This window comes from Heptranchias perlo, chromosome 1 (genome assembly GCF_035084215.1).
Source record: "Heptranchias perlo isolate sHepPer1 chromosome 1, sHepPer1.hap1, whole genome shotgun sequence".
NCBI lineage: Eukaryota > Metazoa > Chordata > Chondrichthyes > Hexanchiformes > Hexanchidae > Heptranchias > Heptranchias perlo.
Genome location: NC_090325.1, coordinates 25,273,109 through 25,300,992, shown reverse-complemented (window position 1 = coordinate 25,300,992; position 27,884 = coordinate 25,273,109). Strand labels below are relative to the sequence as shown.

General features: G+C 41.0%; 1 protein-coding gene across 5 annotated transcripts in view; it reads left to right on the top strand.

Annotated features, from left to right (window-relative positions):
- The window catches only part of ctbp1 (C-terminal binding protein 1), a 312,129-nt gene that overhangs the window by 28,386 nt on the left and 255,859 nt on the right, over nucleotides 1-27,884 (top strand). For 3 of the 5 annotated variants that reach the window (XM_067982469.1, XM_067982546.1, XM_067982489.1), the window contains exon 2: nucleotides 13,152-13,332. The exons of 1 other annotated variant lie outside the window; for it this stretch is intronic. In XM_067982469.1, the coding sequence (XP_067838570.1) occupies nucleotides 13,275-13,332 (58 nt within the window). In that variant the 5' untranslated portion in view covers nucleotides 13,152-13,274. The remainder of the gene's footprint in view (nucleotides 1-13,151; nucleotides 13,333-27,884) is intronic. One more of the 5 variants, XM_067982479.1, reaches the window with a different exon arrangement.

The window sequence follows — 27,884 nt, the reverse complement described above, 5'->3', positions numbered from 1 at the left end:
TGCTTCCCAAGGGGTCCTTTACTTTGCGATTATTAATTAATCCTGTTTCGTTACCCATTACCAGATCCAAAATGGCCTGTTCCCTGGTTGGTTCCCTGCGTATTGATCTAAGAAACAGTCCCTAATACACTCTATGAACTCCTTCTCAGGGCCACTTTTGCCAATTTGATTTGCCCAATCTGTGTGAAAGTTAAACGCCCATGATTATTGCATTACCTTTTTTACAAGCCCCCTTATTTCCTGATTTATATTTTGTCCTTCTGTTTGGTGGGAGTAGTATATAGGCCCCCTGTGATTTCTTCCCCTCGCTATTTGTTACCTCCACCCAAATAGATTTGACATCTTGATCTTCTGAGCCAAGATCATTTCTCACTATTTCATCCTTTATTAACAGAGCTACCCCACCACTTTTTACCTTTTTTCCTATCCTTCCGAAATGTTAAATAACTCTGAATATTTAGCTCCCAACCTTGGTCACCTTGCAACCACATCTCTGTAATGGCCACGAGATCATACCCATTTGTTTCTATTTGTGCCATCAATTCATCTATCTTATTAAAAATGCTGCGCACATTCAGATAAAGAACCTTTTAATTTTACCATTCTTTCCTAGTGCACTCTGTCCCTCTGTCCCTTCCTGACACACTCTGTTTATCATTACCCCCATCACTTTCCTGCACTACTTCCTTGTCCTTTCTCTTTATCAATCTAAACTTCGCCCCACCTGAACCCTACCCCCCTCTCTATTTAGTTTAAAGCCTTCTCTACCGCCCTAGTTATTCGGTTCACCAGAACACTGGCCCCAGCATGGTTCAGGTGAAGCCCGTCCCAACGGAACAGCTCTCTCTTTCCCCAGTACTGGTGCCAGTGCCCCGTGATTTGAAACCCACTTCTCCCACACGAATCTTTGAGCCACACATTCGTCTCTCGGATCTGATTTTACCCTGTGCCAATTTGCTCGTGGCTCAGGAAATAATCCGGAGATTTTCACCTTTGTGGTTCTGCTTTTTAATTTAGTCCTAAGCTGCTCAAACTCCCTCAGCAGAACCTCTTAGTCCTACCTATGTTATTGGTACCTCCGTGGACCACGACAACTGGATCCTCCCCCTCCCACTCCAAGTTTCTCTCCAGCCCTGAGGAGATGTCCTTAACCCGAGCACCGGGTAGGCAACACAGCCTTCGAGACTCTCGCTCTTGGCTGCAGAGAACAGTATCTATCCCTCTAACTATACTATTACATACGACAACCATATTCCTTTTTACTCCCCTCACTTGAATGGCCACCTGAACCACGGTGCCGTGGCCAGTTTGCTCATCCTCCCAACAGTCCCTGCACTCATCCACAAGGGCTAAAAGAACCTCGTATCTATTGGACAAGTGCAGAGGCTGAGGCTCCTGCAGTGCTACCTCCTGGATCCCCATACGTGCCTCACTCGCAGTCACACCCTCCTGTCCCTGACCACGTGCCAATTCTACAGTATTTAGTCTAAGGGCATGACTGCCTCCTGGATCAAAGTGTCCAGGTAACTTTCCCCCTCCCTAATGCATCACAATGTCTGCAGCTCGGACTCCAGCTCCTCAACTCTGAGCCGAAGTTCCTCAAGCTGCAGACACTAACCGCAGACGTAGTCGCCCTGGACAAAACTGTCTGGTAGCTCTCACATATTGTAGCTGTAACACATCTCTTGCCCTGTCATAACTTATTTATTTAATTAGTTACTTCATTGCTAATCAAATAATTTTTAGGTTGAATCAAGTACTGGCCTTGTTTAATTTATTAAATTAAGTTTAGTTTTTTTTTAAAAATTTAGTTTTATGCTGTAAGTTACTTAGCCCACAGTCATAAGAAAATAGAAGAGATACTCACCACCAATCACCTACCTGCCTTACTTGTGACGTCACACTGCAGTTTTGTCTTGTTGCTGTGACCCGCTCTCGGTACGCTCCTCTCCGCTCTGCTGACTAATGAAATGCACCTCACCCCTTACTGCACCAAATCCCCTCACTCACCAAATTCCCAATTATAGACTGTCGAAACCAGACTCCGTCGATAGCTGCTACTCCGTGCTCCCTTACTTTGTTGGGGAGAGCCCTATGACCCTTCCTTAAATCTACGTGGTTGGCGGGTTGGCCTGCCGAACTGTCAAATCTCCAAAGACTCCACATGGACCGACCTTGGAAACAACGTGTCTTTCATTATTCATTTATTACAGAGTAGATAGCCATCAATGTTGAATGGAAATCATTTTAGTTGTAAGCCTAGGATGTTTGTCAATGATGGATCATTTTAACTGACTGGGATTTTCTCATTAACTCAAAGCTACATAAACTTGCTCCCCACCCTGGGACCCATTCTATTACTGTGGCATGAAATGTTTGCGGAGGTACCCCAATGAGCTACCCTTTCTTTACCAATTAACATTTTGAATTACTATTGTTGGGATGTGAGCCAGACAGCTGTCCTGATGTTGAGGAAAGATACTGCATAGTATTGAGAATTAGCCCCTTATAAACTGGGTCTAAGATTTTAACAACCATGAATTTAAGAATCCAGTACAGGCAATACAGGTGAAGACCAAAATGTTGTTTGGTTTAAGATTTACACTAATAAAATAGTAAATCGGTTCACTTTAAGATGGTACAAATCAGTTTGGAATTAGATTATCAGAGCCAATCAAATAGCTCAAAATAGTAAGTTTCAAATTCTTTTTGGCAGCCATTTTTCCCAGTAACTGAAATTTCTATTATTGCAACTAAGGTTTGTAGTATTAGAACATCACAAACCTGTTTGATAATATGATTAAACTTACCAATAAAATTGTCTTTGCATCTCTTTAGTACCTTCATTAAAGGTACTTCATTTTACTTAGCTGAGGAGAATTACCAACATTTTTTATTTGTTCTTGGAATGTGGCGATGTTGGCAAGGCAGCATTTATTGTCCATCCCTAATTGTCCTGAGCAGGTGGTGGCGGGCCTCTTTCTTTGTTTGTAATTGTGCAACTGAATGACAGAATTACAACAAAAGCAAAATACTGCGGATGCTGGAAATCTGAAATAAAAACAGAAAATGTGGAAAACACTCAGCAGGTCAGGCAGCATCTGTGGAGAAAGAAACAGAGTTCACGTTTCAGGTCGCTGACCTTTCATCAGAACTGGAAGAAGTTAGAGATTTAACAGTTTATAAGCAAACACAGAGTCAGGGAAAAGTGGGGGGAAGGGCTTTGATAGGGTGGAGGGCAGGCGTGATTAACTGACAAAAGGGATGATGGTCAAGGCAAAGGGGGTATAAAATCATAGAAATTTACAGCACAGAAGGAGGCCATTCAGCCTATCGTGTCTGTGCCAGCCGAAAAAGAGCTATCATGTCTATTCCCACTTTCCAGCACTTGGTCCGTAGCCCTGTAGGTTATGGCACTTCAAGTGTATATCCAAGTACTTTTTAAATATGATTAGCGTTTCTGCCTCTACCACCAGTGAGTTCGCGATCCCTACCACCCTCTGGGAGAAAATAATTCTCCTCAACTCCCTTCCAATCTTTCTACCAGTTCCATCAAATCTATGCCCCCTGATTATTGACCTCTGCTAAGGGAAATAGGTCCTTCCGATCCACTCCATCAAGGCCCCCCATAATTTTATACATCTCAATTAAATCTCCCCTCAGCCTCCTTTCAAAAAAAAACAACTTCAGCCTATCCAATCTTTCCTCAAAGCTAAAATTCTCCAGTCCTGGCAACACCCTCGTAAATCTAGCAGTAATGGAGGTAGTAGTTGTGAACTGAATTACAAACCTGTAATGTGAACCATTACAGGAGGCTAAACAGATTAATGAACAATTGGATTTTTGTGATCCAGCATCTTTGGCCATTTTTTCTGTTGCTAGCCCACAAATTACCGATTTATTCAGTTTCACAACTTGCTTGGGTGGGTGGGATTGTGAACTCAAACCTCTGGGTTGTTAGTGTCGCGGTTATGGTACTAGACTATCTTACTACACCCATGCATGCTGCAGTCTGATTGTTTGAATGCAACATATCTTAGAACCATAAGTCCAGGAACCTCTTTTCTGGTTAGTGGCTGAAACCCTCAAAACTTTGGAACTCGCATCTAAAGACAAGTGGTGAAGGATGTGGGAAACCAGCAGGGTCAAGAATCAGGATCTGATCATGGATCCTACGGGTCTACCACGCAACAAAATATGCATCACTGTGAAATGCATCAAAACATCTTATGGGCGCTGCAACCACCTGCTACATAAATGGAAGATGAAGGATAGCCTGATGCAGGACTGTGGAGAGGCTGTTCAAACCATGGAGCATCTTGTGAACCGTTGTTCACCAAGATCCTTCCATGGTCGATTAGCTTCTTTTCACTCTATCTCACCAGAGGCCATAGAGTGGATAATGAACTTGCACGTCAACATTTAATGTTGCTTTTCTAGTTGCCATATGAAAGAAGTGCAATGAATGAAAGCATATCTTTCCTCAGGCTATAACAATATTTATTTGTATAGTTTTCAATGATTTGAAAACAAACTGGAACATGAATTTAGAAATTTTTACAGTAAGGTTCCATTTTTAAGGTAAGGTTTCATAGGAAAATAATTTCAAGTTTTTTTTACTTGAGAAAGAGAGGCTTCTGAGAGAGAAATGCAGAGAGGAATAATTAGAACACCCGTATGTTTTGCTGCTACTGTGAATTTGAAAAGAAAGATTGTTTATCTACATGCAAAAGTTGAAATGTGACTTGCACCATAACCGTATTTCTAAGTGTGGTTTTCCAAATAATTTTTGAAAACAAGTTGAAGATGAATTTTTGAATCTTATTTTGTTTACACAGGGAAACTTTTATCAAGTGCTTTATTTTTTTTCCTTCAGGAAGAGAGGCTGCCTCAAAGGTATATGTGCTTAATTTTGTTGAGACTGAGTATTTGAAATTTTTTTTAATGTGATTTGTTGGGCAGTTATGATATGGATATTACACAGCTGCGCTGGGTAAGGGAACCACTAACTATATCTAGAAGGAAGCAGAAAACACTTGCTACACTGTTTCTTATTTTTCACCGCCTTCTTTCTCTGGAAATGTGCACCTACTTCAAAACCCCAGCACTCCATCCCCTTGCAACAGAGTAACCTCTGATTCACCATGAGCAATACCACAGAAGATACATGAAGAATATAAAAATGGTATGTGCATACTTTTTGCCTATCACATGTCAGGTGCCACACTGGTGATGTGCAAACTTCTTTTAACCCTTGTATCTAAAAGGCTCAAATTTTAGTACTCATAACACTGGTGCTTGACAGAACTGGAATCGGGATTCTGGGGTTTGATACCACTGTGATGGGTTGCTTGGTTTTGACAACATTGGGAGTCTTTCATCTGCTACCACTGTGGCAAGGAACCTGAGCTTTGGCAGAATTGTGGAGACAGACTCTAACGTTTGACAGAATTGTGGGGTGGTTCAAAGTTTTGCTATTTTGTGGATTCTTGACAGCAGTGAGGGGAGGGGGAGGACATACGAATTAAGAGCAGGAGTAGGCCATTCGGCCCCTCAAGCCTGCTCTGCCATTTGATAAGATCATGGCTGATCTGATTGTAACCTCAACCCTACTTTCCCGTCTACCTACTATAAACTTTGACTCCCTTGTTAATCAGGAATCTATCTAACTCGGCCTTAAAAATATTCAATGACCCTGCCTCCATCGCTCTCTGGGGAAGGGAGTTCCACAGGCTCATGACCCTCAGAGAAAAAAATTTCTCCTCTTCTCCATCTTAAATGGGAGACCCCTTATTTATAAACTGTGGCCCCTAGTTCTAGTCTCTCCCACAAGGAGAAACATCCCCTCAGCATGTACCCCTTCGAGTCCCCTCAGGATCTTATGTTTCAATAAGATCGCCTCTCATTCTTCTAAACTCCAGTGTATACAGGCCCAACTTGTCCAACCTTTCCTCATAAGATAACCCCCCTCATCTCAGAAATCAGTCGAGTGAACCTTCTCTGAATCGCCTCCAAAACAATTATGTCCTTTCTTAAATAAGGAGACCAAAATTGCACACAATATTCTAGATGTGGTCTCACCAATGCCCTGTACAACTGTAGCAAAACATCTCTACTTTTATATTTCATTCCCCTTGCAATAAATGACAACATTCCATTTACCTTCCTAATCACTTGCTATACCTGCATACTAGCTTTTTGTGATTCATGTACTCGGACACCCAGATCCCCCTGTACCTGAGTTCTGCAATCTCTCTCCATTTAAATAATGTACTGCTTTTCTGTTCCTCCTGCCAAAGTGGACAAGTTCACATTTTCCCACATTATACTCCATCTGCCAAATATTTGCCCACTCACTTAACCTATCTATATCCCTTTGCAGACTCCTTATGTCCTCATCTCAACTTACTTTCTTACCTACCTTTGTGTCATCAGCAAATTTAGCAATCATACATTCAGCCCCTTCATCCAATTTATTGATATAGATTGTAAATAGTTGAGGCCCAAGCACTGATCCCTGGGCACTCCACTCGTTACATCTTGCCAACCTGAAAATGACCCATTTATGCCTTCTCTCTGTTTCCTATTAGCTAACCAATCCTTTATCCATGCTAATATGTTACCCCCTACACCATGAGCTCTTATTTTGTGTAGTAGCCTTTGATGTGGCACCTTGTCAAAAGCCTTCTGGAAATCCAAGTACACCACATCCACAGGATCCCCTTTATCTATGATGCTTGTTACTTCCTCAAAGAACTCTAATAAATTAGTCAAACACTATTTCCCTTTCACAAAGCCGTGTTGGCTCTGCCTGATTGCATGGAGATTTTCTAAGTGCCCTGCTATAACCTCCTTAATAATAGATTCTAGCATTTTCCCTATGACAGATGTTAAGCTAACTGGCCAGTAGTTTCTTGCTTTCCGTCTCCCTCCTTTTTTGAATAGAGGAGTTACATTTGCTATTTATGGGCTGGAAGCACTTAATTCAAATTGAGGATATGTCATGTGGCACTTCCAGCGAGCTTTCTGGGATAGACTAAGAACAGATCTCAGCCCAAAACTGGGTATCCATGAGGTGCTCCGGGCCATCAGCAGCAGCAGAATAGTATACCATTATCATCCGTAACCTCATGGCCCAGGACATCCCCTACCTCTCCAACATCATCAAGCCAGATGAGCAACCCTGGTTTAGTGAGATATCTAGAAGAGCATGCCAAGAGCAGCACCAGGCGTATCTGAAAATGAGATGCCAACCTCATTGACACAAGAATACATGCATGCTAAACAGCGAAAGCAACAGTACATCGACCGAGCTAAGTGATCCCACAACCAAGGGATCAGGTCAAAGCAGTGCAACCCTGCCACATTCAATCACGAATGGAGGGGGCAACTAACAGGAGTAGGAGGAGGCTCCATGAACATCCCCATCCTCAATTGTGGCAGATCCCAGCACTCCAGTGCAAAAGACACGTTCGTCAGTGGGTTCCTGCGATATTCTTGGCTTACAGCATTTAAAAGTAAATTTTCTGCTTAAGTTTATTAGATGGAAAATTGGCTGTTGTGCACAATTTGATAGAAGCAGAAAATGTACCCGTTAGTGCACTGGGAGTGAGTTTGCCCCTTATACAATCTTTTATACATGTAAATTTCCATAAACAAAACAAAATTCTGTCTCATAAAATGCTCAGTCATTGCTTAAAATTTTCAAATTATAGAAACATTTCCTTTTTTAAATGGTTTAGAAAAGAGATATTTTAACTGAATATAGAATCATTAGAAAGGTTACAGCAAGGAAGGAGGCCATTCGGCCCATTGAGTCTGTGCCGGCTCTATGCAAGAACAATCCAGCCAGTCCCACTCCCCCGCCCTATCCCCATAGCCCTGCAAATTTTTTCCTTTCAAGTACTTATCCAGTTCCCTTTTGAAAGCCACAATTGAATCTGCCTCCACCACCCCCCCTCCCCCCCCGCCCCCGGCAGTGCATTCTAACTCCTAACCACTCGCTGCGTAAAAAAAGTTTTTCCTCATGTCACGTTTGGTTCTTCTGCCAATCACCTTAAATCTATGTCCTCTGGTTCTTGACCCTTCTGCCAATGGGAACAGTTTCTCTCTATCCACTCTGTCTAGACCCTTCATGATTTTGAATACCTCTATCAAATCTCCTCTCAATCTTTTCTGTTCCAAGGAGAACAACCCCAGCTTCTCCAGTCTATCCACGTAACTAAAGTCCCTCATCCCTGGAATCATTCTAGTAAATCTCTTCTGCACCCTCTCTGTAAGGCCTTCACATCTTTGCTAAAGTGCAGTGCCCAGAACTGGACACAATACTCCAGTTGTGGTCGAACCAGTGTTTTACAAAGGTTCATCATGATTTCCTTGCTTTTGTACTCTATGCCTCTATTTATAAAGCCCAGGATCCCTTATGCTTTTTTAAACCGCTTTCTCAACCTGCCCTGCCACCTTCAACGGTTTGTGCACACATACCCCCAGACCTCTGTTCCTTTTAGAATTGTGCCCTTCAGTTTATATTGCCTCTCCTCATTCTTCTGACCGAAATGTATCACTTCGCATTTTTTTGCGTTAAATTTCATCTGCCACATGCCTGCCTATACCCTCTTGAAGTCTATCACTATCCTCCTCACTGTTTACTATCCTTCCAAGTTCTGTGTCATCTGCAAATTTTTAAATTGTGCCCTGTACACCCAAGTCCAAGTCATTATTATATATCAAGAAAAGCAGTGGTCCCAGCACTGACCCCTGGGGAACACCACTGTACCCCTCCCTCCAATCTGAAAAACAACCGTTCACCACTACTCTCTGCTTGCTGTTACTTAGCCAATTTTTCAATCCATGCTGCTATTGCCCCCTTTATTCCATGGGCATCAACTTTGATAAGCCTATTATGCGGCCATATACACCACCTCAACTGCATTGCCCTCATCGACCCTCTCTGTCACCTCATCAAAAAACTCCATCAGGTTAGTTAAAAATGATTTTCCTTTAACAAATCCATGTTGGCTTTCCCTAATCAATTGACACTTATCCAAGTGACTGCTAATTCTGTCCTGAATTATCGTTTCTAAAAGTTCCCCCACTACCGAGGTTAAACTGACTGGACATGCTGGGTTTATCCTTACACCCTTGTTCAAAAAAGGGTGTGACATTTGCAATTCTCCAGTCCTCTGGCACCACACCCGTATCTATGGATGTTTGCAAGATTATGGCCAGTACCTCCCCAATTCCACCCTTACTTCACTCAGCAACCTAGGATGCATTCCATCCGGACAAGGTGACTTCTCTCCCTTATGTACAGCTTGCCTTTCCAGTACTTCTATCAATTATTAGCCCATAAAGTATCTGAACTGCATCTTCCTTTACTGAGACTCTGGCAGCATCTTCTTCCTTGGTAAAGACAGATGCAAAGTACTCATTTAGTACCTCGGCCATACCCTCTGCCTCCATGAGTAGATCTCCTTTTTGGTCCCTGATTAGCCCCACCCCTCTTCTTACTACCCGTTTACTATTTACATGCCTATAGAAGACTTTTGGATTCCCTTTTGTATTTGCTGCCAGTCTATTCTCAAACTCTCTCTTTGCCCCTCATATTTCCTTTTTCACTTCCCCTCTGAACTTTCTATATTCAGCCTGGTTCTCACTTGTGTTATCAACCTGACATCTGTCATATGCCCCTTCTTTCTGCTTCATCTTACTCTCTATTTCTTATGTCATCCAGGGAGCTCTGGCTTTAATTGCCCTACCTTTCTCCCACGTGGGAGTGCACCTAGACTGCACCTGAACCATCTCCTCCTTAAAGGCCACCCATTCTTGAATTACAGTTTTGCCTGCCAAGCTTTGATTCCAGTTTTACCCGGGCCAGATCAGTTCTCATCCCACTGAAATTGGTCCTCCTCCAATTGAATATTTTTACTTTAGAGTGGTCCATTTCCTTTGCCGTAGCTATTCTAAACCTAATGATGCTCTGATAAAGTGGTAAGCAACTAAAAAAGAAATCCGTTTTCCATAAGCAAGCTCTTTGTAGATGGTTAGAAAAGTAAACAATGAAACTCACCACTGCTTCTTCGACAGCACCTCCCAAACCCGCGACCTCTAGCATCTAGAAGGACAAGGGCACAGGTGCATGGAACAGCATCACCTCCAAGTCCCTCACCAAGTCACACACTGTCCTGACTTGGATATATATCGCCTTTCCTTCATCATCGCTGGGTCAAAATCCTGGAACTTCCTACCTAACAGCACTATGGTAGTACCTTCATCACACACACTGCAGCAGTTCAAAAAGACGGCTCATCACCACCTTCTCAAGGACATCTAGGGATGAGCAAGCCTTGCTAGCGACACCTACATCCCAATAATTAATTTTTTTAACATTAGGTGCTGACAACAAGCACGAGGATTATTTTGGACAGGAAGTGCATACAAAGGCAAAGTATAAGTTGCTAGTATGCTTCAGTTTGAGTAAATGCTGTAAATTTAAACTTTGATTTTAAAACTCTAGCAAGACATGTACTGTACAGAATTCATTACTCCCACAGGCTGCTTATGTTAATATAAAAGATTCAAATTATCAATTTTTTTGGGCTAGTTGATTAAAATAAAAGTATTTAAATAGCATTTTTAAATTTTGCTGCTTTAATATAGGCAAAGTGCTGTCAAAGTAATTTGGTGAGTTGCTGTAGTGAATCAAAGAAATAGTAGTAATGCAGGTACAATCTAGGTGGTGGAGATTGAGTCCATTGGCAGGAGCCACGATGGATAGGATAATTAGGCAGGGTGTATAATGGGTGGCCGATTTGTTATCGCCAATTTTACATTATCGCCAAGAGTTAACATGTTTCCCACAGTATTTTAAATAGCAAAAATAACACATGTGACTCATATTTGGAAATTTCTTTTGTGGAGATGAATGTTAACCAATATCTCAAATCTATATACTTGCATGTGCAGTTTCATACATTAAATCTGTGGGTGACATTAACTTTGTCCAGTTATAAAATAAAAAAATCAAGTCATGATTTCATATTGATTCAAATAAACAACTTAAACATACTAATATATGCTGAAATATAGATCAGCAAAGATCCCACATAAACCCACTACTTTAAAGGCTGCAATTTCACCCTCTGATTGTAACAGTGATTTTTATTTCTGTTCCACCTGAATAGATTGCTGTATAATATTTATACAATAGCAAACACATAAAGATATATAAATCTGGAAAGAAACATTAAACTGATGCATTATTTCACCCATTGTTTGTTAGACATGCCTCCAAGATATTTACTCTGCATGTGCCTTCCCATATCTGATGTCTGAGGCTTTTGTTGTGTTCCCCAGGTTCCATTATATCTGGGGTATCACTGAAGCTAATAAAGCCTCTGAATTCATCACTGTCGCTTTATGCATAATTACACTGGTCTGTAATTTGCAGGTTATTCTTGTAAGGCTGCCAGTTTTTCCTCATATGTTACTAGACAGGTAGGCTGTGGCTTACAAAGAGAAGTTGAGACTCATTCTCTGGCCATACTTGCCTGGTGATTTAAAGATTTTCTCAATGGGCAATTACAATTCTTTTCGTTCACACACAACCTTCTGTAAATTATGTCCAGGAAACAAATATTGCAGGAGAAATTGGATAGCGTGGCCTGCCGGCAGGAACTGGGAGCAGGGAATCATCCTTTCATTGGGTCCCATGCCCGATGGAAATTGGGCCTTGGGCCTCATTTAAATTAGACAGGCGGGCTGCAGACGCCAGCACAGGCAGCTCGTTGGCGAAGCAGTGATCAATTTTGGCCCACTGCAATGCCGGCAGTGGCCCTCAGGTAGGTCCGGGGCGGTGGGGGAAGGAAGCCATCTCCTGGCTCCACATTCACATTTAAGGACTGCTGGTTAGGCCAAATGTAGATCTGGTTATCCTAAGCGCGGCCGGCCCAGCGCCAGCTGCCTTCAGGGCAGCCTAATTTTGTGAAAGGATATATTTGCACATGAGAAAGGACCTAACATCTGTTTCAAGTGCAGGATCTAAACACCTACACTGGAGCCTTTACCAACATGGCAGATGTTGCATTTCTAGCATGGAATGTGAGCATGCACATATTAAATGCTTAGGCACCCATTTTCATGGCGTCAATGAATTTCTAAGCTACTATCTCTACAACAAGTGCCAAACACAATTCTTCAGCTATCTTAACACATGCCTTCCTGGCAGCTGGTTTTAGTATGTCTGACAGTTTTACATTTGGCTTACAGCATGACCCCTACTTGGAGACCTGAACAGCAGTTGCGCAGTCCTGTGCGATATAAAAGCACTTTCATTTGTTGTTTGCATAGAACCTTGCCGTGCGCAAATTGCTTTCCACGTTAGCCCACGTAATAACAGTGACTGCACTTCAACGGGTAATTCATTGGTTGTAAAGCATTTTGAGATATCCTGAGTGTTTGGTAAAGTACTAAATAACCAAGTTCCTTTTTATGTATTCTCATTTAGTGTAAATGTTTCATTAACCAATTTCAAGTTGCATTCTCAGTGAACAGCTTGCACATATGTCACGGTGTTATAGTTTTGCAGATTATATATCTGGACGTTCCCTGTTCGGAGAATTTCCAGTTTGGAGGGGGACAGTGTAAATGATTCTGGTTGCAAATTGTATTTGTTATGTAACAGTTTCCTGAGAAATGTGTGCCATTTGTTACTTTGGCTATTTTCATAGTTTAAATAAATCTAGTTTAAGGTGCTATTTTAAACAAAAGGTGAGAAGTGTGTAGAGTGGAGCTGATGTGCAGCATACAGAAGTTTGCCATGTTTAATTCACTGGATTCAGGACAGATATTACCATAGCACCTTATGGGTTAATTCTGTGTGGGGACTGATTTTGTTGTAGAAATAGATGTTTTGTCAGTAGTAATAAAATAGCAATATATTTTAACAAATCAATGCAGCACAGCAGGTTCTTGCAGCAGATTATTTGGGTTCTGCAGTTCTTCATTCTTCAGAGACCATTTGACATTGATCCGTTCCAAAACTGACAGATGTTAACTTGACATGACACCATTTTAAAAAAACAAACAACATAGATAGATACATTTTAAATACAATTTGGAAAAAAAATAGCATATGCATTTTTTTTTCTTAGCAGGTGAGGAAGAGCTATTTGAAACCTCTCAGTACATCATATCGATTGGATTTGTGTTTTTTTTCCTCGGAGTCCTGCAGTAGAAGGTGTGGTGACAACTTCTGATCCTTCGATCCTGCCCTCATGTCTCTCATGGACAAACATAAAGTAAAGCGACTGCGTCTAGATCGGATGTTTGAAGGTTGGAAGCTACAGTGATCAAAATGATATAATTACAATTATCTGTGCACAAAAGTAATTTGTTGGTTAAGACTGGTATTAGTTGTTAGCAACATAAATGCACAAAATTACTGCGTTTATGTATAAGTACAGTTGATATTTTCTTGCATTAAATCGGCTATGTAAAAACATGCACAAATGACAGTGTGCTGCAATAATGTGAGCAGTATAGACTGTTTAAATTCAAATGGTTAAAAACGAGGATTCATTTTCTACAGATTGGTAAATAACACCTTTTTAATTGTCGAACATCTTTTAATCTCAATCGTTTTTACAAATAACTTTCATCTTTCTAGGCTAAGCTGCAATTTTCGTACTTCTAGAACTTTGGTTATCAAAATCTCATTTATCCAAATTATTTTTGCCTCCAGAGCAGTCCTAATTCTCAGAAGTTTAATGCTTTTTTAAATGCAACCATAGATCCAAATCTATTTGGAGGATCCCAGACAGTGGTTGAGAATTGGGAAATGTGACTTTTATCTAATGATATGCAGATGATGTTACAGCTCATTGCAAGTCATCCACATTTTGTTGCTATTGATATTGTAATTAGTTTTTTGTTTGCTAAATATTTTTATTCTTTTCCCCAATTTGTTCTCCTTGCTTCCCTAAATGTAGTGACTCATACTGTGTACAGTTCCATGCAGACTGGTTCCTCTTAGTACCTTGCCCAAGTGACCATTCCTCATTTGTGAGCCAAGAAAGTCAATGTTGGGGGATTATACAGCTATTGACAGGGATAGGTGAACCCTTAAGTTGAGAATAACCAGTTGTTACTCAAGGCCCACGTACATGTACTTTCCAGCAAAGGTCACTGAAAAGATACCAGAAGCGAGAATCCCAAATGGCTGCCCCAACCCCCAGCTAGTGACATTCAGGCCAATTGTGGTGCTCTGGCCATTGAGAATAGCTAAGTCAGCACGCAGTAAATGTAGCTACTTTTCCCCCTGTCTAGATCTGTGATGGTGGTTAAGTGAGGAATGTTGACCAGGACACTGGGAGAACTTATTCCTCTTCAAAATTGTGCCTTGGAATCTTTAACATCAACCTGAACATACTGAAATGTCAGTCTGAGTTGTGTGCTCAGGCTCTGGAGTGGTGCTTGAACCCACAAAATTTTCAGTCTAATGAGTGTGCTACCAACCGATCCCAAGCTGAACTAGTGCATCATTTGATATTCCTAAATGAATCCCTAATTGAAAGTATCGAAATGGTGGTTGTTTGCAGGCTCTATTTGTGAGCTTCATGGGATTTTAATGGTCTAATACCTCCCTGTGTTAGTAACCTTGAGATTGGTGCATCTGTGCCTGAGCTGTTCTTTTCTGTCTTTGCTGTGGGGCTGCATAGTTTTGGTGGTATCCGTTGTTAACTTTGGATTGCTGCAAGATGATACGGCACTGAAGCTGTAATGAGAGCCAACTGCCTATTCAGTTGCTACAGCGCACACGCCCCATCTGGAGGACAGGCTCTCACTTAAGCCGCTGATCTTGTCAAGCACCGTTGGACTGCAGTGAGCTCTCTGAATCCCTCCCTCATAGTTATCTTGATTCTAACTTGTTGAAGCCAACCATTTTTGCATCATGGAGTGTAGCCTTAAATGCTTCAACAGAATTAGTAGAACTATTCTGTAGCGAGTTTCCTGCAATTTCGCTTGCTCAGAGACTCCTTTCACATTACAATCAGGTTTTCAGGTGCAGCAGGGAACAAAATCATTTTTCGGTGTTCCATTGCAATTATTTAAACTTTTTTAAAAAAAATAATTATCCTCACCGAGACCTGTTTCTTTGAATGCATTTTTATAACATCAGTATAAGTCACGTTAAAAATTGAAAAGTCTCCCCAATTGCCTGTGCCCAATGTGCATAAATGATGGTTAAATGAGTTGAATTTTCATACTTAAAGAAGAAATATATAATTTAAGTTTGGCACTTTCCTTGGGCCCCAATTGTTTCTGCTCATTTATGCCAATTTTACATTTGGGAGTATTCTGATGAGATTCGCAGGAAATTTGAATGTAACGTGACATCGACAGAATGGGCGCAGGAATGGGCACATTTTCGGGTCTAACTTCTGGGTGAATTCTCTCCCTAAATTTCTCCACTTTTGTTATATCTCTTCCCATCTATAAGAGCCTTCTCAAAAAATCATTGTCTTCAACTACTCCTTTGATTACCTCCCATAACTCCTTATTCCTGCTCTTTGTCCCTTCTTCCTCTTCCTTGGTCCCAATTCATCTGACGAAGGGGATAATCTCCGAAAGCTTGTGATTTTAAAATAAATTTGTTGGACTATAACCTGGTGTTGTAAGATTCCTTACATTTGTCCACCCCAGTCCATCACCGGCATCTCCACATCTTGGTCCCAATGAATCAACTTGGGACTTTTGCATTGTTTAACTATATAAGCTGTTTTGGTAATATGTGACAGGAGTATGATTGCATAACTTTATTACATATGGCTCAGGAAATTTTAAGCGATATGAATTCAGATTAGACACGTATGGCATGAAACAATCTCTAATTCTGTGGAGTCTCTTCTGAAGAAAGCAACATCTAATTTGATGTCCATTTTGATAGCATTAATTGTGTAAGAATGAATTGTAACTTGGGCACAATTAATTTTATTTTTCTGTAGCTGAATTATTCCATTTCTAGGACAATGTACAAATGAACAATATGTTGGAACACTATTAGATATCCTTTTCATATCTAAAACTATTTTTACTGTGACAGTTTTTGGAAAATAGTGCTTTTTAATTCATATTAAATGCAAATGGTGAATTGTTCGTTTTTGGATTTGAAGATGTAGGTCACGTATCCTTGTTGCCATGTACATGTCTAAGAGGACCAGGTGAATTGCCTGATCTCAAATCATACCACTCATAACCAACCCCAGAAGGCACATGAAAGGAACCTGCTAGAGACTTCCCATCCAATTTTCACTCACCAAGGAAGGTGGCTAATCTCTTGGTGTGCCTCCCTGCATGACTCGGGTTCTCCCATCAGAAAGTTGGCCAAATAGAGGATGAAATCTCTGTTCCTCTAATCTGTGGTCCTGCATGTTGATGCACCACTGCTACCCAACAACAAATAACATTTCTATTTGGGATTGCATCAATTAAAAACATTTTTCTCCAATTTTGTGCATGTGTGAATATACAACATTGAATTCCAAAACGTATAATATGCTACCATAATTTGTATGGAATTATTAGGTCTTTTTTAAACCATCTGCAGGTGGTTTTTCTGTGTGGTGTGCCTTATTGAATCTATGTTGTCCATCTCTGTGGAAACATTTTTCCTTATGTGCATGATACTTAACTCTCTTGAAAAACATTCTATATGATTCCCAGTTGGAATTCTTCATCTGTACTTTAGATTCATTTTTAGATAGATAGGTTTTGGTAATGGCAGAATAATGTGCAATAGGGCTGTTCATGTTACAGCAATGATATCTTTTCAACTTTTGGCATGTTGTGCTGTTGGCTATGGATGTCTCATTTACATTAATTTTGCTTCTGTTGGTAAAGGAGGTTAAAGCTATTTGGATTCATCTCAGGTGCAGCACTGTGAAATTGTTTCTCATTTTGCTAATATGCATTTCAGTTGTAAAAATTAATCCACTGTTATCGATTTAACAGTCAAGATTCTTACCAGATGTACTTTTCCAGACCTTAGATATTCTTAAATGGCATTGAGGTAGAAGATCAGCCATGATCTTGTTGAATGGCGAAGCAGGCTCGAGGGGCCGGATGGTCTACTCCTGCTCCTAGTTCTTAAGTTCTTAAATACTGATTTTACATTATGTTCCAGTCTACAGTCAGAATGGTTGTGCTTCCCGGACACATAGTTGAGAAAATATTAGTCACAACAGAGTAAGTTGTGGAAAGCAGATTTGTTGAAGAATCTATTTTGTTTTGCAGTTGAGCTTGAGAGTACCTTGTTGATGATCTAATATTTTGATGTAATAATAAATCTAACTAATTTATGATTCGTGTAAACAGCTGGGGACCTAGAAAAGACCCCTGTGGAACTCAGTGACTGCACCCCAGATAGAACTTCTCCCATTCATCACTATTTGATCATTTAGTTCTTTTACCAGGGCAGCTGTCAATTCAGTAAGCTATTAATCCCATGTGCCTTTAACTTTTTAAAAGCCTGAGGTGCAGAACTTTTATCAAATGGCTTCTGCAAATAAAAGAAAATGGTATCTACTGAATACCGCTTGTCCACTAACTTAATTACTTATTCTGAAAAGACAACTAGTAGACAGACTCTTGAAGTGTGAACAATTGCTTTTGAAATTAAACTAACTCCTCTTGTTTTCTTGTAATGAACTTTTGATAACAACCATGTAAAATGCTGATAAGCATTTGGCCTGGTAGAAATATTAGGTAAACTGATCTCTAATTTCCTGGTTCATTTTCACTCGTTTTGCATATCAGGATTGATTAACCATCTTTCGATCCTCAGGTACTCCAGTCATCTGTTTCCTCGCATTAGCATTAAAAAAAATTCTGAGGTGGGGGTGCGGTTATTATCTGGACTGGGTGCCTTGTCGACATTTAATACATTGAACTCTTCAGAGCACATATATATACACTGCTTCCCACACACACTAAGATACTGTTCCTTTAAGAAATTTACCTCATGTAATCAGATGCTATTCTTTCGCTCATCTAAAGCCTCACTTTATACACTATTGGTTCTTTTTCTCCCATTTTGGCAGTATATTTCTGTTGTCTCCCACATCAGTCCTGTACATTCTTGTTTGTCAGTTGCAAAGCTCTCACTAATTTTCCACCAACTTATATCATCCCACTACGGTCAACCAGTAGCCAACGCTACCAAAGCTTTAAAATCTATGTCAAATATCTTGAATTCTTCCCAGTGATTGTTTAAACAAGTATTGCATAAGTCAATCACATAACCTTTCAAACTTATTCCAAACTAACTGATTTTTTTTTATATATTGGAAGGCAGTCCTCCTCTGGACACAGATCTTGGATGTACCGCAACTGTATATATGCCTGCAGTGTAAATGGAGCCTATCTGGCAGCAAGTGTTCTGTTACTGTATTACGAATGTAGTGTCAGATAGAAAACTGAGCTTGAGTAATACATTAATCAGGTTATGTTCACTGTCTGCACATACAGCGAGAAAGAAAGCACTCGTGTCATTTGGGTCCCAAGCATCGTCCTTCAGCATTGGAAACACATCAGATGCAGCCGTCAAGTTTAATTCTGGTCTGGCACTATTAGACGACTGCTCTGCTTAGTAATTGGCCGCCTCTTGTACATACATTTTATCTGTCCGAAACAGTCACTCAGGCTCTAACTCTGGTGTCCATCTAGGGTAACTCCGATTGGAGCCCCAACAAGAACAAGGAAATAATCAAATGTTGTGCTCAGAAATTCAACTTCGGCGCTAAGAATTTAAGATCTGGCTGAAATCCAATTGGATTGGTTGTAGGTGGGGCCTTGGATTGGTTGTAAGTGGGGCCTTGGGCACATGTGTTTCTGTGAACAGTGATACTGGCAGATTTAATTTTAAATTGTTTTGGTTGGCTTCGGATGGTATTGGCGCTGCTTCTGGGGCAGCGATCTCGAGTAGGGTGGGGGGAAATGACTTTGGCACTTGACGCAGCTTAGTGTGGCTGTTAGCCCCAAGGCTGAAAAAGACATTATTTAATTTTTAAAAATTAATTTGCATCTTGCCTATTGCAGTTAACTATTTCCTTAATCCTGCATTGACTAACATTGAAGCCAACTTCTATATCAATGACATACTGATAGCAGCTTTTTAGTTTGCACTATGAAAAGACTGTAGATCAAAGTGCCAAATATGATGGTGATTAATTTAATGCCAAACACATCAATTCATTTCTCATCCAGTGTCAACACATGGTGTCTTACATAAAGGAGATTTACGAAGTCGATTACTCCTGCGAGGTGCCCCCCTAGTGACCCCAACAAAGCTGGATGAAGGTTGTTGTTCCTCATGTTAAGACCAGCCAGATGCTTGTGACGGGTAACTTCTGTGTGCTTGAGCCTGTGCGGGCCTGGCTGCAAACTGCTGCACCTATGCTGCTTCCTGGGCAATCTGGCCCAGCTGACTTCCTTGCACCACAGTGGATATTGTTTGAGGGGGTGGCGAAGGAGCAGATGTGCTGACATATCCTGATAGAGGGCAACAAGTACTGCTCCCATAGCACCACTGCCTCCCCTCCACTGATCTGCAGGAGAGCAGACTTGAGATTAGTGATTCCTTAAAAGCCCTATCAATGCGTTCCACCACTCTTTTCAAGGTGGAGCATAGATCTTCCACCAAAGCTGCAAAGGCTAGTAACACAGACTCTTGTTGTGAGGTCGCAGCTGCAGCCTCCCTGAAGGTGGCCACACACTCCAAGATAGACTGCAGAGTGCTGATGCCTTATAAGATGACACCACACAAGTTGGAAGCAGACTCTTACATACTTTCAACCATTATGTGGCAACTCCTTGGTAGGCTTTCCAATACTTCATACAATTGCTTGTGTGCTTCAAGGAGTCTTTTTAAAGCTGGACCCCTGAAATTCTTGTCTCAGCCCTGATTTAGCAAAGCTAGGAGATGTCTTCACCCTCTGACAAGCTGTCCCTGGCACCACTTCTGTTCTGTGCTGTGTGCTTCATTACGTGCTGACCGCTCTAACTCACTTTCTAACGCCGCAGAGTGCCAATCCTCTGTGCTGATGCTTTGGAAGGATGGGGTGCATGACGTTGCATCCTCATGAGCATTGTCCTCCTCCGAGGTGTCTCGAAGAGTGCATTCCACTTTAAATAGTCATTGGGCAGATCGTCAGAAATTGCTCCGTGAAATGAATGGGCTGTCCATTTCCCAACGCTATCAGGTGGGTAACCCGTCAATCATATTCAGACGAGTCCCAGGAGTTACAATTGCCCGGACCTCATGCAGGCGACGTCAAGCGTGTTTGGCTCTTGCCCTGCCACCCGCCCGCTCTAATCCCGATCCAGGTAAAAATCGGGGCTGTAATGATGCAAACAATCATTCGTGCCTTCCGGGTTTAAAAAAAAGCTGATGCAAATGGTCCCGAGGTTGTGTATAAGCATGGTAAGTATTGCTCTATCCTGAATCCAAAAAAAACTTGAAGTAATATATTTGTTTTCAAATGAGAATTTTTAAATGCTATTCCAACTGGTACATGATAAACTACTTTTGTTTACATAAATAACAGTGAAAATAATTTATGTGAGAGTCTTTGCAACGTTTCAGTGAACTGAAAGACAAGTCTTTTCATTCTTTCAATTTTAGTGCTCAATGTGGACTGCAGTACTTACAAAAGGTTGAGTAATTAGTATTGTCGTCATAATAGCATTTATATTGAATTTCTTGTGTTTGCAATGGAAAATAAAAGTGAAATACACTCTTTAGATGATTGACATAGATTATTTGTTTGGCTAGGCTTGCAAAATCCTTCTGCTACAGATATGCAAGATTAATCATGAAAGGCAGAGGCAGGGTATTTGACTCTGTCAGTTCAAATGACATATTAAAGAATAATGGCCTAGAAATTGGATTGCGCCTAAATTAACGAGGCTCGCAACAGGACCACGGCAAATTGGGCCTCCAGCCTGATTTGTTTATCAGCAGCAAACTATAGGCGCCAGTTGTGACTCCAGAGGTAGCTCCCTGGTCCTGGGGGGGCAGCGATATCGGCCGACTCGGATGTTGACCGAAGTCCTTGGGAGATCCGGGAGGGAAGCAATTGGGAGAATGCGAGCAATGGCCCACAAATTTAATGTGGAGCCAGGAGGAGTATTCCTGCTCCTCCCAGCTCCACAATAAGGTAGGTATGCCAAGCGCCTGAAGAAACTGACCACAGCATGCAAGGTCATGCGCAATCGAATTTTGCAAAGGTGGCCTCAGAGGGGCCCTTTTGCATAACCAAATAGGGGGCCCTAACTCCTGTTTCAAAATGGACGCCTATAGAGGAGCCTTTACCAATATGGCGGGTGGTGAACTTTCAGCACGGAATGAGTGCACTCCGCCCGATGTATTGGAACCTTAGGCGTGATCCAATTTCCAGGCCAATAAGTTTCCAAAGAAATTTATTTACTTGAGAGAAGAATGATAATTTAGCTTTCTGTTTGGCAAGCCTTTTGTGTCACAATTGCAATTAAATCCTATATATGGAGCTCTAATTTACTTTTTTTGCAACTATCTTAATTGGATATTTGAAATTATGCAAACTAATTAACAAATAAAAAAAATTCTTTTGGGACATTTAGATAAAGAATGATTGAAGACAACAAAATTATGTTTGCAAGATTAGGCCTTAGCAAGCTCCTTTTTAATCCCGAGACCTGAACTTTATACTTTAGAGATCAGTTAACAAGTTTGCAGCATTTTTTACGGTAATAATTATAAATGTTAAGACTTGTGCAAATGAGGATGATCATATTCATAACATCAATGTAGAAGTATTTCTATTTTAATTTAGCTATTAGAATGTACAATGTTATAGCTTATTATTAGGTTGTCATGATTGGCTGCATAAAAACTTCAAAATAAAGCTGAGATTTTAAACTTTGAACCCAGATGTTATGTCTTTTCCTGTCTTCCAGGCACAGCCAAGATGTAAACTCTGTGTTAGATTTTCATCCACAAATCCATGTTCTATATTGCTGGAATCTATTATTAAGGATGTGGTAATGGGGTACATGGAAAATCATAATATGATTAGGTAGAGTCTACATGATTTTATGAAAGGGAAATCATGTTTGACAAATGTATTAGGGTTTTTTGAGGATGTAACTAGCAGGGTAGATAAAGGGGAACCAGTGGATGTAGTATATTTGGATTTTCAAAAGGCATTCGATAAGGTGCCACACAGAAGGTTGTTACCCCCAACCCCATGAGCCCTTATCTTGTGTAATATATCAGCATGGATACAGGATTGATTAATGGACAGAAAACAGGAATAAACAGGTCATTTTCAGGTTGGCAGGCTGTAACTAGTGGGGTGCCGCAAGGATCAGTGCCGGGGCCTCAGCTATTTCCAATCTATATCAATGACTTATATCAAAGGACCGAGTGTAATGTATCCAAGTTTGCTGACGATGCAAAGCTAGGTGGGAAAGTAAGCTATGTGGAGGACACAAAGTCTGCAAAGGGATATATACAGGTGAAGTGAGTGGGCAAGAAGGTGGTAGATGGAGTATAATGTGGAGAAATGTGAGGTTATTCACTGATAGGAAGAATAGAAAAACAGAATATTTTTTAAATGGTGAGAAACTATTAAATGTTGGCATTCAGAGAGATTTGGGTGCCTTTGTTCCCGAATCACAGAAAGTTAACGGATGACGTTGCAGCTCATTACAAGTCATCCACATTTTATTGCTATTGATATTGTAATTAGTTTTTTGTTCGCTGAATATTTTTGTTCTTTTCCCCAATTTGTTCCCCTTGCTTCCCTAAATGTAGTGACTCACACTGGGTACAATTCCATGGAGACTGGCTCCTCTCTAGTACGTTGCCTAGGTGGCCATTCCACATTTGTGAGCCTAAAGTCAATATTGGTGGGTTATTCAGGTATTGACAGGGAGAGGTGAACCCTTAAGTTGAGAATAATCTATTTGTTACTCAAGGCCCATGTATGTGTACTTTCCAGCAAGGGTCACAACCCCCAGCTAGTGACATTCAGGCCAATTGTGGTGCTCTGGCAACTGAGAGTAGCTAAGTCAGCACATACTGGGGATCAAGCCTGGCACCTTCCTGGTTTGTGCAGCTTAGTGGTATACCTGCAGTAAATGTAGCTACTTTCCCCCTGTCTAGATCTGTGATGGTGGTTAAGTGAGGAATGTTGACCAGGACACTGGGAGAACTTATTCCTCTTCAAAATTGTGCCTTGGAATCTTTAACATCAACATGAACAGAACCTGAGCTCACAACTTAGACTGACATTTCAGTATGGAGTGGTGCTTGAACCCACAACTTTTTCACTCTAATGAGTGTGCTACCAACTGATCCCAAGCTGAACTAGTGCATCATTTGATATTCCTAAATGAATCTCTAATTGAAAGTATCGAAATGGTGGTTGTTTGCAGGCTCTATTTGTGAGCTTCATGGGATTTTAATGGTCTAATACCTCCATGTGTCAGTAACCTTGAGATTGGTGTATCTGTGCCAGAGCTGTTCTTTTCTGTCTTTGTTGTTGGGCTGCATAGTTTTGGTAGTATCCATTGTTACTTTGGATTGCCGCAAGATGATACGGTGCTAGAGCTGTAATGAGAGCCAACTGCCTATTCAGTTACTACAGCACACACGCCCCATCTGGAGGACAGGCTCTCACTTAAGCCGCTGATCTTGTCAAGCACCGTTGGACTGCAGTGAGCACTCCGAATCCCTCCCTCACAGTTGTCTTGATTCTAATTTGTTGAAGTCAACTGCAGGTATAGCAAGCAATTAGGAAGGCAAATGGTATGTTGGCCTTTATTGCAAGGGGTTCCGTACAAGAGTAAGGAAGTCTTGCTTTGGTGAGACCACACCTGGAGTACAGTGTACAGTTTTGGTCTGTTTACCTAAGGATGGATATACTTGCCTTAGAGGTGGTGCAACGAAGGTTCACTAGATTAATTCCTGGGATGGGAGGATTGTCCTGTGAGGAGAAATTGAGTAGAATGGGCCCATACTCTCAAGCTCAGAAGAATGAGAGGTGATCTCATTGAAACATATAAGATTCTGAGAGGGCCTGACAGGCTAGATGCTGAGCAGCTGCTTCCCCCTGGCTGGAGAGTCTAGAACTAGGGGTTATAGCGTCGGCCATTTAGGACTAAGATAAGGAGAAATTTCTTCACTCAGAGGGTTATGAATCTTTGGAACTCTCTCCCCAGAGGGCTGTGAATGCTCAGTCGTTGAGTATATTCAAGACTGATATCAATAGATTTTTGGACACTAAGGGAATCAAGGGATATAGGAATCGGGTGGGAAGTTGAGGTTGAAGATCAGCCATGATCTTATTGAATGGTGGAGCAGGTTCGAGAGGTCTTATGGCCTTCTCCTGCTCCCAGTTCTTATGTTTAAAGCTCAGCTCATGGATAAGCAGGACACCAAGGCTGCATACTGTTGGGTTGAGCTTGAGCCAGCATTCAGTAAGGAGGATTTACTTTAGGATTACAGTGTGGAGTTTTTGGCAGAAGCCAAGCAGGATTACTTTGGTTTTATCATTGTTGAGCTACAGGAAGTTTTAGTTCATCCATGATTTGATGGCAGACAAACAGTATGGCAAGTCATGGAATTGAGAGGGGTAGTGGAGAACGGTAGCTGACCCCATACCTGTGAACAATATCGCTCAGAGGTAACATGTAAATAAGGAATAGGAAGGAGTCAAGGATGGAACCTTGGGGTGTACCGTGGATGACTGCGGGCACAAGAGAGGAAGCCATAAGCTGTAAATGTGCTAGCTACATTGGAACCATGAGAGTGTAGGACAATGGAGGAGAGACCCATATATAAGTAGGATAGTCAGTCCATTCCACAAGGTGAAATCACTTTCAGACGGACACTAGGTCTTCAGATTTGGACATGTAATACAATTCCCATGTGTGGCACTGGTTGCAAATGCCTCAGGTCCCAATCTTGTATCCTAAATACCAACTCAAGCTCGGAATAACTTGGCTGCTCACTTGGAGAATAGAATGTGAGACGATACTGTCAAACAACAGACAAATAACACCATAGTCGTTAGATACATAAATAAGCTGGAGGGAGGACTTGACCTCTACTCCTTTTGAATGCTGCAAATGTGGCATTGATGCAGGCAGTGGTCATTGGACCTCAGCGCAGCATCTGAGGAGTACAGAACAAAACAAAAGGTCACATCAGTAGAGTCAGAGGGACACGCACAGCTGCATGGATGGATCCTTCACAAAGGGTAAGTTCAGGCCACCTTCCATAAGCACAACACTTTACAAAACAAGTGACACCTGGTGTTCTGCTCCAAATTCCAAAGCCTCAGAACACTAGCCATGGTGGGCTGTCAATCCTCTTGCAGGAAAACTCTTGAACACCTTCCATCCAATTTTTTTCATAACATTAATTTCTCAGGAGGAGGAGATCATGTTGATTCTGATCTCTTTGTACTATATCTCAAAAACCAGGGATTCCGAGTAACTTGGCTGGCCACTTAGAGAACAGGGTGTGGGTCAATGATGTCAAACAACAGACAAATAGTACAGTAGTTGATAAATACATAAATAAGCTGGAGGGAGGACATGACCTCTACTCCTTTTGAATGCAGGCTTTGTGCTATAGAGGGGAGAACTCTTGACTAGTGACATGCCAACCAATATGACTCCCCATGTCAGCTTGGCTCAGTTGGTAGCACTCTCCCTTTTAAGTCAGAATGTCATGGGTTCAAGCCCCACTGCAGACTTGACCATATAATCTAGGTTAAATGCTCGTGCAAGTAATCACCTAATTCACTCAGTCACTCTTGTGCAGGTGCAACGCGGTTCACTAATATATGCACTCACTGAAATGTATTTAGTAATGTTAGTAAATTAGTACAGGATTTCATTAATCTAATTGAACTGTACCCACATAAAAAGCAGCTAAGAGTTCCAGCACCTCGACAGCCTGGCTGCTGATCCCACAATTATACTTAGTGTATGGACAGACTCAAATTACATATCATAACTGCTTAGAGATTTGCACTCCATCATAAACTTAAAATCTAGTTGAGACTGAGAGATATACTGTTGCAATCATTTTTCTAATAAATGACTTGGTGAATTTACTAATATCTGTAGCTTCTTTAATTTTTTGCACCAGAGGGAGCCATTCCATTAGTGTGTCATCTTTTACTTACAGGGTAAGTATATGCACTTAGTATACTTTTTTGTGAATTGATTATTATTGGGCCTGCATGGAAAATTTTATTGCAAGTGTCTTCCATAGTTTCTTGCATGTCACACTGCATAGTTTTAGTGTTCATCAGTTGCATTTGGTCAACTAGCATGTGCCATATCTAAAAGTTTATAGAAAATCTTCTGAGATCAGGCTTCAAATGTTTTTTTTTGGTGCACTCTATTCTGTTTTTGCAAACCGTGTTTGTTGGTGTGGCTGTGTATTTATATATTTATATCTGCATCATGCCACACCTGAATATTGTTTTCAAACTGTTGATACAAAATAATAGAAGTTACAGCACTGAGCGGTCACTGGACCGATCGTGTCTGTACCAGTATCAGTTTTTCAACTGAAGCTATCTTTTGTAATCTCATTGCCCTGCTGCCTTCTCGTTTTTTTTAATATTCTTTTCAGATGCTCATACAACTCCTCCTTAAATTATGATATAGTCTCTGCCGTAATAGCCACTATTCCATGTTCTAATAACCCTCTGTGAAAACATTTCTTCTAACATTCCCCTTTTTTTCCATTGATAATCCTAAATCTATGTCCCCTTGTTTCCAACTTGCCAACCAGTGAAACAATGTTTCACTATTTACCCTCTTGAAACCTTTTGTACTTATTGCATGTCTCCTTGGAACTGCTTTAATCTCCTCTGTTTGAGTGAGAAAGACCCAAATTTTTTTTGAGCCATTGTTCACAACTATAACATCTCATTCCTGATTTCATTCGAGTGACTCTCGCTATAAGTATTCTTTCCAAGGCTTTAATTCCTACAATGGGGTGTGAAAACTGCATGCAGCGCAGTACTCCCAATTGTGGCCTAACCAATTGTACACTTAATTACTCTAGGATACTTTGTACTACAAATACTCCGATGAATACCCATAAAATGTGAAGGACAACCAGCAGACTCCAGTTACACTACTGTCTGCACTTTGCCCGAAGTTCAGAGACAAAGGAACAATACTTTGAAGCAATTTTATGAAGGACCGAGGTGGTTCAAGGGAGGACGTTGGCAAGGAGATAGCAAAAGTTTACGGAAATGGAAATTGTATCCAAGGACTTGAGGATGGCAAATTTTACAACCCTATTCAAGTAAGGATGAGCAGGCCAGTTACTCTTACTATGGTTATGGATAAACTCTTGTCTTGTACAAATTTTTCATCAGTTCCTTGCTTTTTCATCAGTTCCTTGCTTTTTCATTTAATGCCCCAGAGTATAAAACCCAGAATCCAATTTGCCTTCATCTGGGATTTTGCACTTGCACTCCCACCTTTAAAGATATATGTACCTGCATTTCTAGATCTCTGTTCCTCCACTTTGTTAAGAAACTTATTGTTTAGACTTTACTTTGTTTAACTGTTGTTTGTGTTTTCTTCCAAAATGTACTCCTTCAAATTCCTCTGCATTGAACAGCATCTGTCATTATCAGCCACGCTGCTAACCTGTCTATAACCACCCGAAAACGCCTGCGTTCTTCGTCTGGCTGTTAGGGTCCCAACTTTGGTATACTCAGCAAACTTTAACATCATTCCTTTTGTGCCTGTATCCAAATCATTTATATAAATGAAACACAAAAGAGCACAGCACAGATCCCTAAAGC